We start from the raw sequence: 21,004 nt of genomic DNA, 5'->3' as shown, positions 1-21,004 counted from the left end.
TCTTACAGACTTGAGATCTAGGTCCGTACTCGAGACATTCGGACCGTAGGCGGATAATATTAATAATATGTAGACTAGCAGTTATTTTAGCTCTGCTCCCTTGTCAATGAGTGCAAAATTTTAGTCGAACGTGGAAACTACACAGCGCAAATTATGAACGTTGTCGGTATTTCCCGATGTTTCTCACTACGTTAGATTTCTTAAAAGTTTTGCGAAAGCACTATACATTTTATTTTCAACGAGGAAGATAGATAACTTTTTCTCAGATAACAATGTTTAAAAATCAATTGTTTTTTGAATAAACATAGGCCTAATTGAAATAAATATATTATAAATAAAGTAATTTTTAGCAGATTCCATCCCTGCTTTTTTAAATTTGCTTTAAAAAAACGAATGCATTTTTAAAAGTTTACTGTGTTGAATGAAAATGTTATTCGTTCTATTTTAAGTAGGCCCTAAATATTATTTATTAATTTTATGAAGACAACAAAAACTCGAAACAAGATAATAATTTTAAAGTTTTTCTTTTCTGTATTTCAATTGGTTGACATTTTTCTCTAATTGGCCAATAGTAGTAATCGTTTCATAAAAAATTAATAACTTCCGTAATAATGGCTTCCGTCGCAAAAATTTATTTTCTTTGTTGATAAGTGAAAACATTGATTTTCTTATTTAGGTAGATATTAAGAATCAATTTTTATTTGCTGTTAACTTAATGGTTTACTGACATGCTGTGGGTTGTCTTAAGTGTATAAATCCCTGTATATATCAGTTGTATAGACCTAGAATCTAGTTATTAGAACTGGCACTCAACTTGAGTTTTGACTGTTTTGCACGTAGATCTAGATCTAGATCTAGATTCTAGATCTACGTTCCCAACTCACTGTCAGGATTTTGAGGATAAGGGACTGACATTTGACAAGATTCACAAGAAGACTTATTTATTTAATTTTTAACTAAATTCTTAGACCTAAGTCTTAAAAACCATAAGATAAGACTACAATAATATTTAATTATTTAGTAGTCTTGAAATTATTCAGTAGGCTGAAAAGTGACTATTTAGAAAAATCTTCTTGGAAGTTCTTTCCCCCACCCAGCGCTGTTCTGGTCAGCAGAAGATGCAAAATGCAATGACCATAGTAGCTCCGTCATGGGCTCAAATTAAATACTAAATAATAGCCAAGCATTGGGCTCAAATTATCTTTTTATAGCTTTATTCTTCTGACAACATGACCAGTACAGTGTGGTTGAGCAGTCGCCGGGTTGGTAAAACTCCATTTTAGTGTATTTTATTCCCTGCTTCATGTTCATCTCCAGTTGAGCGTATTTTATTAGAAACACACAAAAACGTTAGGAAATAACTTTGTCTATTTCTTTATGAATTTTGTGTTAGTTTTTTAAATTAATTTTGTTAAAACTTGAGCAAAATTTTGAGTGTGTACTAGATTTAGATCTAGATTTAACTTTTTTTCTTGAAAATATGTTTGTGTCAGTTAAGATTTTCATGGCAACGGGTAAAGTAGAAACGCATAATTGCAAGCTATGATTCTATAAATTAACTTACATGAACTTGAACTCACAATGAACCTAAGCTATGACGTATGTTTATAGTTAAAAGAAATGTGAACCCTTGACCATGTAGGGATTTTTCTCTTGCCGCTGATCACACACTATTTAATTGGAACTGTAATGCTAATTTATATTTTTTACCTTTTCTAATTAAAACACATAGGCCTACATAAAAAATAAGTAGATCTATATTATATCTATCATCTAATTATTCTAATCCTAGTGTTTTCCTAACATTTTTGTGTGTTTTGGTTGTGTTTATAATAAAATACGCTCAATTGGAGGTGAATATGAAGCGGCGAATAAAATATGCTAAAATGGAGTTTTACCTGCCGGGTTGAGGGTTCATCTAATATAAAGTTCTATTCTATAAGTTTAGTAGCCTATAAAAATAAATTTTAAATATATTTTAGTAGCCTATTTAAATCTACTATTTAGGCCCTTAGGGCTAAGTATTTATGGTGTTAATCTCTGTCCCATCAACAACGCGTAGGCCTAAATAATGAACATCTAGATGACAAGAAAAACTGTGTAGACACCAACAATATCAAATAGAATTTGGATTCATTCTATGATGTATGCTATACACCTGCTGAACTCACAGTGACCATGCCGACCGTGGTTGGATTTTTCTCCCGCGTGCTAGCTAGAAAACATATGCAAGCAATAACACAAGTGACAAAGTTTGGAAATTTTATATTTAAAAAAATGTACACAGAACATGATCTCTGACCCTAGAAAATGGCTTGAGGTCAATATGCAGTTTTGGTTTTGAAAAGGGGGGGGGGGGTCCCCTCACTATGATAGATGAAAACTTTGATAGTCTCATAAATCTCAGTATTAGGCCTATATAGCCCAAAGCTTGATTATAAATACAAAATTTTTTGTGCAAGGTTTATCATTAAAAACAGTTGCAAAAATTGTCTTTGATTCCAAAACCCCAACCTCTTTAGTTGTTAATATTTAGTGTGTTTTATTTAGCCATTTTATGTAACAAATTTAGATATTGTGAGGAATTAAATGCTATGCAGTGTTTTGGTTATGGTCAGTTTTATCCAGTATTTAATTAAATAAGACCTAATACTGGTAAATCCAAAGAAGGCTCACCAACAAACAATTCATAATATGTATAAATTAGGCCAAGCCTATATCTAAATTCAGGAAATCTGTAAACAAACCAAATATTAGGTGTAATTCATCCATGACAGTAGCAGTACATTCCCAATAAGGTGGTTTTTCAGATTGCTATGGTATTTGGTTAGTTAACTAGACTCTTTTGACTTTCAGCTGTGCTGATGTATGTATATAATTTTTACATTGTTTTTAGTTGAGAAGTAGAGCCTACTAGGTCTGCAACTGATCAAAGATGATGGAACGAAAAGTGCGTCTGAAAACTGTCAATCCTTTTATAACATGTTACATATGTAAAGGCTACTTGGTCGACTCTACCACCATAACAGAATGTCTACATACTTGTAAGTAACAAAGCTGTGTTTTTTTTCAGTAAGTGCTAAGATTAATAAAATTGAGTTCTAATATTAATAAAGTTCCCATTTTAGACCTGATAATCCATAGGGCAGAAGTGCAGTCCTTCTGTTTCATGATGACAGCTTTTGAAGGGGTGGTGTAACCTGCATTGTATACCCATCTGCCTTTACTTTCCCCAACTGGTATCCAACAGAGTTAGTAGACTCTGGAATGTCCTTCTAACTCAAGTCTCAGACTCGAACTCAGGACTTTTGGGTTAGCAGTCATGCTCTTTATTGCCCAACCATGATGATCCCACAGTTTTTTTACTTCAACCGGCTTTTTTTTTCTGTATTTCTTCCATGTGGATTCAACTTTTTTTTTAAAGATTTCAAATTTTGATTTCAGAGTTTAAGTTTATAAAATTGGGATGATTGAATTTAAAGATTTCTGTTTTAAATGAGTGTTTCTCTGAAATATGGCTAACTAGAATATTCTAAAACATTAATTGTAAGAATCTGTTCATTTGTAGGATTTTTGACATCCTTTTGCTTTACACATTTCTATATAAAAAAAAGTTTTTATTACGTTTTCCTTTTTCAGTTTGTAAAAGTTGTATTGTGAAATATTTGGAGGAAAAAAATACGTGTCCTAAATGCCATCTAGAGATCCATCAAAGTTATCCTCTTAATTATATTAGGTGAGTTTTTTTTTTTCAAAGTTACCCTCTCAATTATATTAGATAAGCCAAAGTTTTTTCTTCATAGTTATCCTCTTAATTATATTAGGTGAGTTATTTTTTTTCAAAGCTACCCTCTCAATTATATTAGATAAGCCAAAGTTTTTTCTTCATAGTTATCCTCTTAATTATATTAGATGTATTAGTTCACGCAGCAAATGATTAGTCATGGCTATAGTCTTTGAACTATAAGATTTACAGTATAGAGCAAACTATGTAAAGTTGTACCCATTTCAAACGGATATCACTAAGAGAAAAAAATTGAACTTTTGTTAAATACTGAAGATCTATTTCAGTATCAACTCCACAAGCCATTGGAAATCAGCAGATAACAGAATTAAAATGTCTACTTAATTCTTTCCTTTCTATCCCTTCAATCTTGTTCATGAACTTCAACAAACTTTTATGCTGATTTATTATTTATCCTACTATTCCTTGTTTCGATAGTTTTGACAGAACAATGCAAGATATAGTGTACAAGCTGGTTCCTAATTTACAAGAGAGTAAGTGTCTCACTTACCATAGTCATCTTCATAAGATTTATTTATCTTATATTTACACTCAAAAGCCAAATTACTAATTACATATGTTGGGAAAGAGTTATTTTTAATTTCCTTGCTAATTATTCCTAAAGTGCAGCCATTGAAAGTAATGCATTGGTATATGAAAGTATATTTATGTTTTTTAAATCTTTCATTATAGACCCATAGCTAATTCCATTTTGAATGTGAGTTGTACATTTTCCCAAATTCTGGTTCTTTTTTTTTAAAACTTGTTTAATATTGAACTTTGTTTAAACTAATAAATTCAGCAAAGTTTCAACAAGAAATTTGTTTTTCAACAGAAGAATACCAACGTATGCAAGAGTTTTACAAAAAAAGGGGGTTGTCTGTGCCATCAAATACAGGTGAGGATTCCCCTTACAAATTGTTGTGGAATATTTTGCTATGTATAGTGGATTGAAATAAATATAATTCAAAAAGAATATACTCACTTCAGCAATAGCAAATTTGTATAGAGTGCTTTTTTTTTTAATTCTTATTTTATTTTTTATTGCTTTTTATTGCTAAAAAAACTTAAGCATTTCTTCTTCATACTGGTTGTTTTCTAACCAAACTGATTTGATGTACTCTGTGAAGATTTTTTTTTTTGTCAAATTTTATTTAGTTTTTATTCTATAACATTAGATAAATGCAATGACTAATTTAATAACTTTTAATGATGGTCATTAATTTTATTTTTAAAAATTGTTTTTGTAGTTAATGATGAAAATAGCAATGAGTGCAATAAAAATCAAGAACAAGCTAGCGATGAGGACCATCATCGCAGTGATGAACAGGTCAACATTTGTTTAGAATGTAGAGCCTCAAATCTCAAGCATCTCAAGCGCAGATACCTGCGCATATCATCTCAAGCTACCATTACCCATCTGAAGAAGTTTGTGGCACTAAAGCTCTACAATAACATAAACAGATTCAAAGAAGTAAGCCACCAAGTTTTATTACTCTGAATGTAGTATTGTCAAATTTCAACTGTTAGTATTGTTATTGGGGTCGGCGTGGTCGAGTCGGTAAAGCTCATGTTTGCTAAACCGAAAAGTCTTGAGTTTGAACCATATGAGGCTCGTTAGCTAGGGTCAGCCACTCTTCTTGGAGAGACAATACAGAATCAAACAACTGCTGCCTTGTAGTTTGTTCTTGGTTGGACAAAGGCTATGGAAGCAAATCCAAAAAGAAAAGCAGGCTGAAATAGGAGTCAATGGCATGTACACTTAATTGTGTTGAGGGGATCCCTACCAACACTAAAATTAAGAACAAAGAAGAAAGAAGTACTGTTAGTGTTGGCATTGACTCTGAAGATGGTCAAATGAACATGGTCTTTTTTTTTCATAGACAAATTATTAGTTATTGATAATAACATACATTCTCAAATGAATAATTATTGTTCTGTTACACTTTCTGTGTCGCTTAATGATTTTGTACTTGTACATTTCCAGGTTGATATCTTGTGCAATGAAGAAATTTTAGGAAAGGACCATACCTTAAAGTTTGTTGCAGTAACTCGGTGGAGGTCAAAGGTAAAGTTTACATTATGCGGTTAATCAGTCCTAATACTTTTATATACTATTGACATAATTTCTACATTGCTATTATAGTTCCTAAATATGTACTTTCTTGCATTGTATTTGGCAGGATGCTCCATTGCTTCTTCATTACAGACAGCGGGTAGCAGATTTATGACCAAATATTTTAACTAGCAACAGAATCTTCTCGTCGTGTGGTTAAATAGTGTGGTGTTACAAAGTGGCACACTGGATTGTTGTTCAGATCCATTCATTGTGATGAAAGAGAAAACTATTTCAATTGTTTTATTTATTTGTACACTACACAGTAGAGATCATTTATGGTGATTAATTCCATGCAAATTATGTGCCAAACAGATTTGTTGTAAGGTGTTTTAGTCACTTTGGTTTATAAATCCATTTTGCTGTGTTTTTTTTTTTTAAATATTTCCCTATGCAACTAGTTTTCCATATCAGTTTCCAACAGATTGTAACTGTTAAAAATACAATGCTAATGAAATTTAGTTGTCTATGTGGGATTTAATTGTGAAGGAAATAATTGTTTTAAATATATTTTAAAAAGATGTGTAGGAAAGTAGTACAGAAACCTCCAAAAAAAGGGGGTGGCGGGAATGCAAAAAGTTAAGTCAACCTTTTTAAAATTGCTGACACATGTTAATATATAGCATTTTTAAGACTAAATTAAGTTTGAAGCTATACATAATTTTTCACATTTAATTATTTCATTTCTCTTTGATAATGAAGTTCATTTCTTTTTTTTATTTTAAAGTTTGTTAGAACAATAATATGTGTATAGGGATCAAGATAAATGTGGTTACTGTTTAAATTGTATTTAAGTTATAATTTTTATGCATTTCTAACTTGATAGCAGAGTATTAAATAACTGGTTTCCTTCCTAATTTAAGCTGCAGTTCCATTTAGTGCATAACTACATTCTTCATAATTTGCCATCATGATACATCCTAATGATTTAAACTGCTTTTAACTGTGTAAAAGAAAATTTGCAAAATATAGATTTCTGTTGATTCGCCTTCATTTGCAATGGGATTATTGAATCTAATCTGATTCGTAAACATACTTGAATAATTTGCAGGTTAAAAAGATTATTTCTTAGAACCAGGAGCTTTTGTCTTAAGTGTATTGAGTTTGAAAAAAATGTTATACTAACATAATAAGATTTAAAGACAAAGTGAAATTTGCAGTAACCCTTTTTTCATTTTATTTTTAATTAAGCATCAGTTGGGAATTTGTAAAATATGTACACAAAAAAAAATCTTTTAAAGTACGAGAACAGATTGTTTAAATGTTGGAGAAAGTAAGCCCAATCCAATAGTACTAGGAAATATATTAGAGTGCATCAAGATTGTGAAAGCTAAAATGTGAAAGAAAAGAATGTGTAATGCCAATGTAAAAAGGATAAGAAAGTGAAATGTTAAAGTGAGAGGGAAAGAATGTTTAATTTTAATGTGAGGAAGAAAAGCTTGTGTAATTGCTATAAGTGAGAAGAAATGATTGTTTAAAGTGAGAAGAGAAAGATATGAGTGTGAAATAGTTTGAATATTAAAACAGTTATGTAATAAAAAAAACATGTACATTACTATTTAAATGTTAAAAATAAAAAATTCTTCTAAATATTGCGTGAAGTTTTTTATTTTAAGTTTTCTTAGGTTATTGAAAATATGCTAAGAAAAATTTGGAAAGATTGAAGTTGGACCACACTTGTATGTACAGGATGATATAACAGGGCACTTGTATTACCTCTTTCACCATTTCTAACTTTTTGATGTGATAACTGTCATTTATTGATAATTTAAATTTTTGCAACTGATAAGTCAAAAACCAAGCACAAAAACAGAATTTTTAAGTGATTTTGGGACTAATACATCAAGTTATCAACTTGACATTTTTCTATGTTTATCCTTTTTTTTTTTTGTGTACCTGCTCTTAAAGTTTTTGTTGAGAATTTGTTCATGGTTCTGCACATTTTTGGTAATCAGATCTCTATTAATTTCAAATGAATATTGAAAGCTCAGAAATTTTTGATACAAATTACATTATGTAGTCTTATTTGCTCTGACTGAAAGCGGTTTACTGGTGACAAATTAAATATTAAGAGGAATTTTAAAATTGAACTTTGAAGCACAAATTCATGAAACTGTAGCTGCTATGTTTTTATTTTCTTCAAACATAGAAAATGTTATTTTTATAATAGTATACATGATATTGAAAATAGTTGCCAAAATTAATGCAGTAGTATACATGCCTCAGGAATAAAAAAAATTGCGACAAATATATTATTTATTTATTTTTCAGTAGAGAATTCTAATTATATAGTCATTGTATGTTTTATGGTCATAAAATATCAAGTGCTCCATAAGTGACATTGTAAAAATATTACCATAAACTTCTATTAACTCTCTTGTTTCTTGTATATAAAAAAAAACCTACCATGACAGATCATTTTTAAAAAAGCAAATTAAATCTATTCATGTTCTATACTAAAATCTAAAAAAGTTTAAATAAAGGGCTGTTCGTTCAGGGGCAAATTTACATAAATTATGCTATAGCCATTATACATTAATACATGCATTATTTAACAAAGGACAGTATACTTTGATATTAACAGATGTGTACAAATAATTTGAATTATTGAATGTAAGTCACAATTAAATAATCATTCATAAAGTTGGCTAATTGACATAACTTCTAATTGTCGGCGTATTATACAATGCTATTTTGGCATTTATAAAAAATTTTACACAAATGTAATAAATTTCTAGTACCATATTTAATAATAATAACTTGAAGTTGGTGTGTAGTAAACTATACAAGATAATAAATGGACAAAAACACAGATCCATGCAATAGGTCAACTATTGAGCCATACATTGGAAACATTCATTAATATCATAGATTAAAGGTTTACCATAGAACTACTAGTACTACTAATGCAGTTTAGAGCATCTGATGATAATGTTTGGTTAACACTTCTGTTTTTTAACTTAAGTGATCCCATTTTCTGGTGTTTCATGAAATCGATAGAACAAGACCATTGGTGTTTCCTATAAAGAAAAAACCATCACTTTCCATGTGTTAAAACAGAAAAATATTTGTGATTTATATATAGATACATTTAAACAGAGAAATAAATTATACCTTGCCAAACCAGTTCAAGAGGAATATCTGTTTCATGGAAACTTCATCAGCTAAAATTTCACGATCACACATTACTTCAATCTAAAAGAGAAATAAATTGTTTCAAGTTCACATTAAAAATGTCAGTTACCAAAGATTTTTCAATTTGATCCAATAGCACATACCTGTAAATCAATTGGTATAGCAAGTTTTTTGTACAGCATTGCCTTTAAATGAGAAACAAGAACACGAATGGAACATCGTAAAAACTTTCTGTCTAAAGATCGCAGGCTGAGAACTTTACCATGATACAAAACACGCTGAGATCTGATGAGAAAAATATTTCTATTTTTTTTCTAGAATATAAAGTTAGAAATAAATCTACAGACAAAACTGCTTTATCTTTTTACAAGCTTTTTCAGTTCCCAATATCAGGATTTGTCAAAATTTGGTGACCCATTTTTAAAAGAACAATTTCTTTTGAATTATGCCAATAAGTGAATCTCCTATAACAATACAAGAATAAATCATTTTCTCTGATTAGAATATCATTAGTCATAAGATATTTAGGATAAGATGGTATTCAATAATAAAAGGGGAGATTGCTAAGACATAGTTCTCATGATGAGTGTTGTATACAAATCTTAAAGCACAGACTGATTTTTTAAAATATAGAACAGATTATAACTTAAAGAATAACACTGACTTATATTTTTTTAGTTATTTCTAAAATAAAATACTAAAAAGTAGAAAAACTAAAACGTGGGCTATAAATATATATAATAAATTACCTGTATTTCTCTAGACAAAGGCAAATTTGCTCATCATTTTTGTACAAATGTCCATCTGGATTGTTGATGATACTAGACAACCTAGGTACAACAGGTTCTTCTGTGAAAAATAATTGGTCAATGTATCTTCTTTTTAACTAACTCTTAAAATTGAATTGCACATGATTAAAACAAGAACTTCTGCATAAATGCGTTGAAATTTAAAGTTTAACAAAAAATATTTTTTGGGCATAACCATACCTTGTTTTATAGAAAATCAATTATCTACACAAACAGATGTACTACTTCATTGACTCACTAGTCATCACCTTTACTTTTAACCCAAGGGAACTCAGATGAACTTGTTGACAATACTTCAACAAAACATTGCAGGCCTTTTCATTTTAATTAGTTCAGTCAAACTTTAGTTTAATAAAAAAGTTAATTAAGCAAAAAGTAATATGAACATAGTTCATTTAAGAGTGTACAAGTGTATGTGAACTACCAGTTTTATTTCCAGGTTTTTTATCTATGGCCATTCCTCTTGACTTGTTGAATTCTTCTCTACGCAATTCTTCATCTAAGGAGATAAATGAAAGAGTCTGAAAAATTATCTGCATTAGAATTTACACCATTGATTGTAAATCACTTCAGTATAAACAGAAATATTATACAGAGATTATAGAATTAGAATATTGTAATTTGATTAATATAATTTTTTGAAAAGTTTCTTCTAGTTGATTCTTAAATGTAATAAGAGAGATTTTCTCGAACATGATTTAATAAGAGTCAACAAACTGACTGACTTAACTCTGCTTCCATAAATATGCTTCCATAACCTTAGTTCAACCAAGAAATTTTAAAAGCAGCAGTTGTTTTTTTATTTCCAGTATTCTCTCATAGATGTGTTGCTATCCTCAGCTACCTTGCCTCATCTGCCCGGAGTCCAAACTCAGGTCTTATTGGTTAGCAATTGTTTGCGAAACTACCCAACCCAGGCATTGCCTTAAAATGTTTGGGTATGACAGTATATTATTTATTATTCTTCGCCTTTTTACTAGGCCATTTACAATATCCTTCCATGCTTTTCTTTCCCTCTTTAGTTCTTCTATTTATTTTCCCACTCTTTCCAATTATCTTTATGTCTTTTTCAATTTATGCAAGGTGTTTTTGGGTATCCTTTTTCTTGATCGTGGGGATTAGAGAATATATTTTCTTATCTAGGATGTGACTTGATTTACCTTCCCCATCTCATACATAACCTAACGTTCCAGTTGCCAACCTGATGTCCTTTCTCAGAACAAATGTGGAAGTTTCCAGATCAGAGCCCTCCTGCAATTGACCAATCCACATCCGAGTTCCTTTTACTGGACCTGCTCTTTCAGAGAGCGGCAAACATGTTCCAGATGTTGTTGATGTTTTCATAACATTGATGTTTTTACTCTAGTAGGTCACATGCCTAATACAAAAGCCATACAGTAGCTAGGCCAATGCCGCTGCCGAGAAAATCGGACAAATCGGCTTTTCCCTACCCCCTGCATGTTTAACTCTGTTTTTTGCATGCTTTTATTGTGTTTATGTTAACATGTTATACATCATTCTGTTCGTAATTGAACAACCTTTTTAACTGTATAAGTTTGATTTCTGTATTATTTCAGACGTTGAAGAAATCGCCGATTTAATCGCATTTTTTACCCCCCGCGGCGACGTGCCGATTAGGGGGGAGGCTTTTTCACCTTTTTAAAAGAGGGGTGTTACTTAGAGTCTATAGACTCTTTGAGTTTTCGTACTACAACTGTGAAACTTGGTAGAAGAATAGATTAAATGTTCACGTATAACGCTCAAGGTTCTTGGGGAAAATATGTTAAATACTTTTGGAGATATCGAACGGCAAAGTTGAACTAAGTTATTTGGGCTATTAATGAACCGATTTTTAATTTGAACCTTGAGCTGTATTCCTGAAATCTCGACGTTTATTAATATGTATGATATGTCATATTCGGCCCTATAATAAGGACGTCTATAGACTTTGAAGTGGACCGAAAATCAAAACATGACGCGCCGACCGCTGTCCGACTGAACCGCTCGGCTGTGCTTCGAATCGCTGTGTTTTAAATATGACGCGCTACAATTTTTTTTTATAGACGTATCGAGTTTACGTACTACAACAATTAAATTTGGCAGACGAACAGATTAAATGTAGACGTACAACGCTCAAGGTTCGTGGTCAAAATAAGTTAAATACTTTGGGAGATATCGGACCGCAAAGTTGAACTAAGTTTCCCGGTCTATTATTTGACCTATTTTACATTTGAACCTTGAGCTGTATTCCTGAAATCCCGCCGATTATTTTAATATATGACATGTATTATAACACCTCATAATAAAGCCGTCCATACATTTTAAGACCGAACGAAAATAAAAATTAACGCGTCGGCCGCCGTCCGACTGAATCGTAATCTACACATCGTGTAGCACAGCCGAGTGTGTGGTCACGTGACGCTAGGCGGTTGATCCGATTGGATGAGACTATAAACAATTTCTAAAGATAGATACGTGTGTTCCCGTATTTGACTCGTCGGGTATTGCTATTTTATATTTAAGTAGACAGGCATGTTTCATAACTTTGTTTTAAACCATTGAAACGGCAAAAAAAAAGTCGTAATAGTGTTTACTAATCGTCAAAATTAATCTTCTTTAGAAATTAATCCGGATAGCTGCGACCCGACCAAACAATGCTGACGTGATTCGCGTGCCGTAACGTTTCATTATTGTGTACATTACTTTTTCGTAAAAATGGCTTTAAAAAATAAATTAAATTTTACCCCGGGCTCTTTTTTTTTCGGTTGACTAAAAAATTTTAAAACCCGTAACAACGTGGAGGTTACTAGCTTGCCAAATCGACCAAAATGGGATGGGGTGGGTATGGGGAGTCACTGACCATCCTACACGGTATGTAACAATTGTAACACCGTATGTAACATCCATAGCCTCACCCCGCCCCCACTACTCCGTGACGCGACAAGCCGAGGGTCGGCGCCTTTGATGTTGTATAACACCCGTACGGTACCCGAGCGGCTCGCGGTGGTTTCATACCCCACCTCCCTCCCCCTTCACTTTGTGGAGTGGATGTTACTAACCCTCGGGCATAGATCAGGAAATCTTCCCAGACTTTTGTCTCTAAAATTACATAACATTCGTCTGACACGTTCATCGGGTTGGCCGACTAGCCTATCTAGCCTCGTGTTTACGTAATACGGCAATAAAATTCGTTGGTCAGAAGACCTGGTTAACCACGTCTGATTGAACTAAATCTAGGCAAATGCTGATGGTGATAAACGCCTCCGTGTTTAGCCAGACACGGGAAACTTTAAAAATGCCTAGCATCTACTACACACAGTCAAGCACTCAAACACGTGCTTTTTTTCCCAATGTAATAGGCCTATGGTAGGCCTACAAAATACACAAGCTTACAACTAGCATAAACATTGAGCATATATAAATATATGTTATACACCTATAACTTACACTACCTTGTACAAGCTAAAAAAAAAAACAATTTTCCTCCAATGTTTATGTTATTAAAATTGTAAAAATGAGCAATTTTTTGTGTTTAAAAATATTACAAATTTGTCATAAAGCACCTTGATTCTGATAAGACACATTTGTAACTAGGCTAATTCTATAGAAGAAAGTTGTATCAATGGTATGACATTTAAAGTAACAAGAAATATAAATATAATAAGATATGCCTATATTTTTGGAATAGAGTAGGCCTGTATGATTGCACATAGATTACATAACATATTTTAAGAAGTTACATCATCACAAATATACTATTGTTATAGCATCCTTCTCTTTGTATTAAAACTGTATTAGTTATCTTTTCTTTAAGTAGGCTATTCAGTTAACTGACAATGAGCAAAAGAGATTTTAAAATAAATGCATGGTAAAGTATGAGCAAAAGGTGCGAATTACATAACCTGACCTTTATAGTTTTGTAATAATGTTCTACCATTTTAAATATCACCATTAGCTTCAGCATTTACAAATGTCATATTATGGTTTAAAACAGTGTTTAATTTAAAGAATGACTTCTTATCACACGGATTATCAGATGTTGTAAAAAAAAATTGAAGGGGGTATTACATAATCCATGAAATAAGTCTGTTATATAATCTAAAGACACTTTTTAAAATAGCATCATTGGATTCGGCATAGAAAAATCTACAAAATATCATAAAATGACATCAATTGGTGAAGTCTGCTTGCTTTTATACCACTTTTAGTGAAAAACTCTTAAAAATTTGGTCCATACCCTCCCAGTATTTTTCCTCTTTCAGGGTCTACCCCGGTTGTCTGAAAAAACTGCTGTTTTTTAATGACAAAAAAATTCATAACTTTTTTGTGTATGGTCAGATTTTGAAAATTCAAACTGATCTGTAATCAGATTGACAGTCTCTATCCAAATATGTAACTATTATATTGTTTTACTGAAATTAAATTTTTGCATTGGCCTAGCTACGTAGCTAGGCCAATGCCGCTGCCGAGAAAATCGGACAAATCGGCTTTTCCCTACCCCCTGCATGTTTAACTCTGTTTTTTGCATGCTTTTATTGTGTTTATGTTAACATGTTATACATCATTCTGTTCGTAATTGAACAACCTTTTTAACTGTATAAGTTTGATTTCTGTATTATTTCAGACGTTGAAGAAATCGCCGATTTAATCGCATTTTTTACCCCCCGCGGCGACGTGCCGATTAGGGGGGAGGCTTTTTCACCTTTTTAAAAGAGGGGTGTTACTTAGAGTCTATAGACTCTTTGAGTTTTCGTACTACAACTGTGAAACTTGGTAGAAGAATAGATTAAATGTTCACGTATAACGCTCAAGGTTCTTGGGGAAAATATGTTAAATACTTTTGGAGATATCGAACGGCAAAGTTGAACTAAGTTATTTGGGCTATTAATGAACCGATTTTTAATTTGAACCTTGAGCTGTATTCCTGAAATCTCGACGTTTATTAATATGTATGATATGTCATATTCGGCCCTATAATAAGGACGTCTATAGACTTTGAAGTGGACCGAAAATCAAAACATGACGCGCCGACCGCTGTCCGACTGAACCGCTCGGCTGTGCTTCGAATCGCTGTGTTTTAAATATGACGCGCTACAATTTTTTTTTATAGACGTATCGAGTTTACGTACTACAACAATTAAATTTGGCAGACGAACAGATTAAATGTAGACGTACAACGCTCAAGGTTCGTGGTCAAAATAAGTTAAATACTTTGGGAGATATCGGACCGCAAAGTTGAACTAAGTTTCCCGGTCTATTATTTGACCTATTTTACATTTGAACCTTGAGCTGTATTCCTGAAATCCCGCCGATTATTTTAATATATGACATGTATTATAACACCTCATAATAAAGCCGTCCATACATTTTAAGACCGAACGAAAATAAAAATTAACGCGTCGGCCGCCGTCCGACTGAATCGTAATCTACACATCGTGTAGCACAGCCGAGTGTGTGGTCACGTGACGCTAGGCGGTTGATCCGATTGGATGAGACTATAAACAATTTCTAAAGATAGATACGTGTGTTCCCGTATTTGACTCGTCGGGTATTGCTATTTTATATTTAAGTAGACAGGCATGTTTCATAACTTTGTTTTAAACCATTGAAACGGCAAAAAAAAAGTCGTAATAGTGTTTACTAATCGTCAAAATTAATCTTCTTTAGAAATTAATCCGGATAGCTGCGACCCGACCAAACAATGCTGACGTGATTCGCGTGCCGTAACGTTTCATTATTGTGTACATTACTTTTTCGTAAAAATGGCTTTAAAAAATAAATTAAATTTTACCCCGGGCTCTTTTTTTTTCGGTTGACTAAAAAATTTTAAAACCCGTAACAACGTGGAGGTTACTAGCTTGCCAAATCGACCAAAATGGGATGGGGTGGGTATGGGGAGTCACTGACCATCCTACACGGTATGTAACAATTGTAACACCGTATGTAACATCCATAGCCTCACCCCGCCCCCACTACTCCGTGACGCGACAAGCCGAGGGTCGGCGCCTTTGATGTTGTATAACACCCGTACGGTACCCGAGCGGCTCGCGGTGGTTTCATACCCCACCTCCCTCCCCCTTCACTTTGTGGAGTGGATGTTACTAACCCTCGGGCATAGATCAGGAAATCTTCCCAGACTTTTGTCTCTAAAATTACATAACATTCGTCTGACACGTTCATCGGGTTGGCCGACTAGCCTATCTAGCCTCGTGTTTACGTAATACGGCAATAAAATTCGTTGGTCAGAAGACCTGGTTAACCACGTCTGATTGAACTAAATCTAGGCAAATGCTGATGGTGATAAACGCCTCCGTGTTTAGCCAGACACGGGAAACATAAAAAATGCCTAGCATCTACTACACACAGTCAAGCACTCAAACACGTGCTTTTTTTCCCAATGTAATAGGCCTATGGTAGGCCTACAAAATACACAAGCTTACAACTAGCATAAACATTGAGCATATATAAATATATGTTATACACCTATAACTTACACTACCTTGTACAAGCTAAAAAAAAAAACAATTTTCCTCCAATGTTTATGTTATTAAAATTGTAAAAATGAGCAATTTTTTGTGTTTAAAAATATTACAAATTTGTCATAAAGCACCTTGATTCTGATAAGACACATTTGTAACTAGGCTAATTCTATAGAAGAAAGTTGTATCAATGGTATGACATTTAAAGTAACAAGAAATATAAATATAATAAGATATGCCTATATTTTTGGAATAGAGTAGGCCTGTATGATTGCACATAGATTACATAACATATTTTAAGAAGTTACATCATCACAAATATACTATTGTTATAGCATCCTTCTCTTTGTATTAAAACTGTATTAGTTATCTTTTCTTTAAGTAGGCTATTCAGTTAACTGACAATGAGCAAAAGAGATTTTAAAATAAATGCATGGTAAAGTATGAGCAAAAGGTGCGAATTACATAACCTGACCTTTATAGTTTTGTAATAATGTTCTACCATTTTAAATATCACCATTAGCTTCAGCATTTACAAATGTCATATTATGGTTTAAAACAGTGTTTAATTTAAAGAATGACTTCTTATCACACGGATTATCAGATGTTGTAAAAAAAAATTGAAGGGGGTATTACATAATCCATGAAATAAGTCTGTTATATAATCTAAAGACACTTTTTAAAATAGCATCATTGGATTCGGCATAGAAAAATCTACAAAATATCATAAAATGACATCAATTGGTGAAGTCTGCTTGCTTTTATACCACTTTTAGTGAAAAACTCTTAAAAATTTGGTCCATACCCTCCCAGTATTTTTCCTCTTTCAGGGTCTACCCCGGTTGTCTGAAAAAACTGCTGTTTTTTAATGACAAAAAAATTCATAACTTTTTTGTGTATGGTCAGATTTTGAAAATTCAAACTGATCTGTAATCAGATTGACAGTCTCTATCCAAATATGTAACTATTATATTGTTTTACTGAAATTAAATTTTTGCATTGGCCTAGCTACATACAGACATGCATGTAGACTGCCAACCTGTTAGCTTGACCTAGCTGTTTGTATACCACGACTTTAGGTGGGTTCAAAGTGGGATGTTATAGACATAGAATGATTTAGCTAATAATAAAAAAAAAATAATGATACAATAACATAACAATAGCAAATACATGAAATAAAAAAGCAGCTTACTTTCAAAAAGGTTAGGAATCAGCTTATAAACTATATCTTGCAAGGTTCTGTCAGGCCGAAGCAAAAATAAAGGATGTGTCTCATGGACCTTGAGTTGACACTGAGGACAATGCTTGCAGTTCATCAAATATTTCACTATACAGCTCTTGCAGACTGAAAGCAACAACAAATCAGAATTGAATCCAACTTTATCCCTTTAAAAAATAACAATATTTTGATTAGATAAACTATAAAAATTCTTACATGTGTGCAGGCATTCAGTAATAGTTGTAGCATCAATAAAATAACCCCCACATAATGAACAAACAACATGAGGGTTTATTTCTTGTATACACAGCTTTATTTCCTGAAAATCGAAAACCAAAAATGGCTAACAATTAAATTCTACTTGATATTCCTTAAATAACATGTTACAAAAATCTGAACAAATTGTAAATTTTTCAGTCAAATACAAGATAAAGATTACTTAATCTGAAAGTCTTGTAACATTTTGTTACTTCCTAAACTTGGGAATAAATTACACTATTCTGAGTATTTTTCCTACCAATAAAAATAATGGCTAATACACTAGACCTAATAGTAATGGAGGCCTTAATTAATTAATATAGAATGTTAATTTAGATTTAATGAAATGTATTAATATTATGGCCAAGGCTATTCCCAGGCGTTTGGGAATAGCCGTATTTGGGCTATTCCCATCTGACTGTGAATAGCCTAAATACGGCTATTCCCAGTCGGCTGTCATTTCATGCTAAATACAACTGGGAATAATATCTTACGATAATAAAGCATTTATTGTGACTGGGGACTGAGGTATAGATCTAGATTAAGAAAAGAGCAGTGTTATTTTTTATTTGTTACATTTTCATTAAAAAAAATAAAAGGTATGGTTTAAGTGTAGCTTTTAGGCTCTTATCTCTCTGCTATGTTGGTGGTAGATGAACTGATCAATTATCAATATGCACTATAATTAAATCTATACTAATCTAATTAATAGATCTAGTAATTTTTTAAAAATAATATTAATTATGAATCAATTTAGTTAGTAGTTCACATTGCTATTCAACAGTTAATTACCATTTAAAATTCGCAATTATCAGGTGAAATAGGATGTCCCAAGTTGTTTTTTCTCTTAGCAAAAATCTAAGGGGCAGGTTGTTTTTTTGTTGTTTTTTTTTTGCAGATGTGCCATTAATAATGTCACAAACGATTTAAAAATTAACAAACGTAACCTTCTTGAACAACAGGGAAATAATAATTTTGATAATAGGGGGCATAAATTAAGTGTCAAAAGACAAGGCATCTGATGGGTTCGAACCAGCACCTTCTAGCACATCAGCCACCCACATTTCCACTCGACCACACAACTTCATGCTTGATTTGGTGTTTTTAACAATAAATCTATCAAAAACAGTCACGACTGTGTTTAGCCCTAATACGGCTATTCCCAGTCGGATGGGAATAGGCACTTCGTAAAACAATAATATTATTGTTAACTCATAAACTGTCAAATAGTGTCATTACTACTAAAGAGTTTTGTGAAAATAGTCAAAGACTCAATCAAATTGAACCAAGTCATCAATACTCAATAATCAATAAGGGTTGGCCTATAGTAAATTATTAGGATGATATTTCGAGTCGTCCCTTTGAATCCCGGTCAGAACGTCCCCCTGGCGCTGCCTCAACCAACCCGCGGGCTTGTTGCATTGAGTTATATATATAAACTCAAAAAAAAATATAAACAATCTCCTTTCAGTCGGTCAGGCCACATACCACGCACGCACAGTGTTGTGTGTCGTGCCTTAACCAAAATAAACAATCAGGCTACATTTGTATTTGAGATATTTTTTTTACATTATAATAGATAATAGTTAAAAGATATTTCATATTAGATAGGGCAGGGGCTAATATAAAAAAAAATAGGTAATCTATAGTTTTGGGTACGTAAAATCGCCCGCAGCTATGAATGTACGAAAACGTTACTTCATTGTCAGGCTTTAATAGAGATATATTGTCATATGTTTGTGTCAAATATTATAGATAAATGAATAATAAACCTAAATCAATGGCTAAATATATCGATATAGGCCAGAAATTAACTTTAAACAGCAGTGTCGGAGAGCAAGATTTACTATATAAACAGCAGCCATTTGTAAAATAGAGTGGTTTCCCCCTGAATCTCGAGGTATAAGCTTATAAAAATAAAACTTAAACAAGATGGCTGCTATAGTAAATGAGCTTGGTTGCATCTGTTGGAAACATTGCTAGTCTTCATTTATTACGGAAAAGTTTTTTAATTCAATTGTTTAAAAACAGGTAGGCCCCTACATAAATATTAAATAATAATAAATATGAAATAAGGAAACAATTTTTTTGTATTTTAAAAAAACATAAATCCTCCGCAAAATGTGAAATAATTTTTAAAATTTAAGGAGTCACCTGTTTTTCACATTACAAGTCGCGGGTGATTTTACGTAGCCTACACCTAAAAGTACTAAAACGATAGATTACCAAAAAATATTAGGCCCTACTACTCTACTAGATAACTAGAATCTCCTAATTTTAATAATTATTTATTATTTGCCTGCCTAATCCTAATCATACTACTAATCTAGAAAGTAGAAAGAAATTTAATTAATTTAATCAAATCTGACTAGGCCTAACCTAAGCCCTAACTAATCAGTTAATCTAAATCTGAATCACTAATCACAACTTCTTGCTTTCTAGATATCTACCTCATCCATTGTAGTTCTAATTTAAATAATAATTGTATCAACCCAAGTTGTAGCATATCCGAAATTAAATGCAACAACGAATTAGAATCTAGATCTAGATCTAGAATTAGATCTAAGTTGATAGTTGATGTTGCAGTAATGTTTTTATGTGAAACTGAAAGCTGTAACAAAAATTGGCAGGTCTAATTACCAAAAACTATTCCTAATAACAGGTACTCCTAAGTGCTAAAATATATTATATTTACCAACCGTACATACACTGTTAGTGTTATGTTATTAATTAATCCATAAATTACTCTCTTATATAAATTCCAAGAAATGTTTTCACACAACATTTATTATTTATTATTATTGACATTTATCATTATTGCTACACCACAACACATCAATTGGAAAGCCTATAGAAAATACCAAACCAAGGCGTGTCAGCTTTTATTCAATGCATTCTGAAAAGCAGATAATTTACAAAGTAAGCTTTTTTAAAATTGCACCACCTCATTACTTAATACTAGATCCAGATCCATAACACAGTTTAACATAACAGACAAGGTATCGTACATTAACTACGTTACACTCCAATGGGCTGTGGGGCTTCAGTGTCAGACTTTAGTGACGAGGGGTTCAAGTTGATCAACATACGTTTGCTTTCTAAAAAGTAGTGTTCAAAACTTAAATTTTGCATTTATTTTGCGCTCTTTTAAAGACTGTTTTTTTTTTTTTTTTTGTAAACCGTAATAGAAGTAGATTAATAAAT

The 21,004-nt window shown here is 32.3% G+C and overlaps 2 protein-coding genes across 3 annotated transcripts; one reads left to right on the top strand and one right to left on the bottom strand.

Annotated features, from left to right (window-relative positions):
- The first annotated feature begins 600 nt into the window (after positions 1–600).
- LOC131950560 (polycomb group RING finger protein 3) lies at positions 601–7,697 on the top strand. Its single transcript, XM_059312777.1, has 8 exons — positions 601–676; positions 2,897–3,044; positions 3,640–3,736; positions 4,223–4,278; positions 4,620–4,682; positions 5,035–5,258; positions 5,772–5,852; positions 5,968–7,697. Exons 2-8 carry the CDS (start codon positions 2,936–2,938, stop codon positions 6,013–6,015), a joined length of 678 nt encoding a protein of 225 aa, XP_059168760.1. The 5' UTR covers positions 601–676; positions 2,897–2,935; the 3' UTR covers positions 6,016–7,697.
- A 466-nt stretch (positions 7,698–8,163) lies between these two features.
- Positions 8,164–20,428, bottom strand: LOC131950559 (polycomb group RING finger protein 1). 2 transcript variants are annotated; one of them, XM_059312775.1, is made up of 8 exons: positions 20,251–20,428; positions 17,759–17,861; positions 17,516–17,668; positions 10,269–10,343; positions 9,785–9,884; positions 9,179–9,320; positions 9,015–9,095; positions 8,164–8,920 (listed from the first exon to the last, which is right to left on the bottom strand). In XM_059312775.1, exons 1-8 carry the CDS (start codon positions 20,257–20,259, stop codon positions 8,861–8,863), a joined length of 723 nt encoding a protein of 240 aa, XP_059168758.1. In that variant the 5' UTR covers positions 20,260–20,428; the 3' UTR covers positions 8,164–8,860. The 2 variants fall into 2 exon arrangements, with proteins under 2 accessions (XP_059168758.1, XP_059168759.1); XM_059312776.1 differs by lacking the exon at positions 20,251–20,428 and adding an exon at positions 18,593–18,729.
- Positions 20,429–21,004: the final 576 nt, after the last annotated feature.

The sequence above is a fragment of the Physella acuta genome, unplaced genomic scaffold (genome assembly GCF_028476545.2).
Source record: "Physella acuta isolate Inbredline_101_S28 unplaced genomic scaffold, ASM2847654v3 ptg000770l, whole genome shotgun sequence".
NCBI classification, from domain to species: Eukaryota; Metazoa; Mollusca; class Gastropoda; family Physidae; genus Physella; species Physella acuta.
Note: the sequence above shows the minus strand (reverse complement) of the source record. Positions and strands in the feature narration are given on the sequence as shown.

Excerpts from the sequence above, each read along its gene's own strand:
- LOC131950559 (XM_059312775.1), bottom strand. Across the intron at positions 9,885-10,268 it reads AAAACCTGGAAATAAAACTG|AAGAACCTGTTGTACCTAGG; the intron begins GTAGTTCACATA and ends TATTTTTCACAG. Across the intron at positions 9,321-9,784 it reads CTTTGTCTAGAGAAATACAG|ATCTCAGCGTGTTTTGTATC; the intron begins GTAATTTATTAT and ends TTTTCTCATCAG.
- LOC131950560 (XM_059312777.1), top strand. The coding sequence starts at position 2,936 with ATGATGGAACGAAAAGTGCGTCTGAAAACTGTCAATCCTTTTATAACA. Across the intron at positions 3,045-3,639 it reads AACAGAATGTCTACATACTT|TTTGTAAAAGTTGTATTGTG; the intron begins GTAAGTAACAAA and ends TTCCTTTTTCAG. Across the intron at positions 4,279-4,619 it reads GGTTCCTAATTTACAAGAGA|AAGAATACCAACGTATGCAA; the intron begins GTAAGTGTCTCA and ends GTTTTTCAACAG.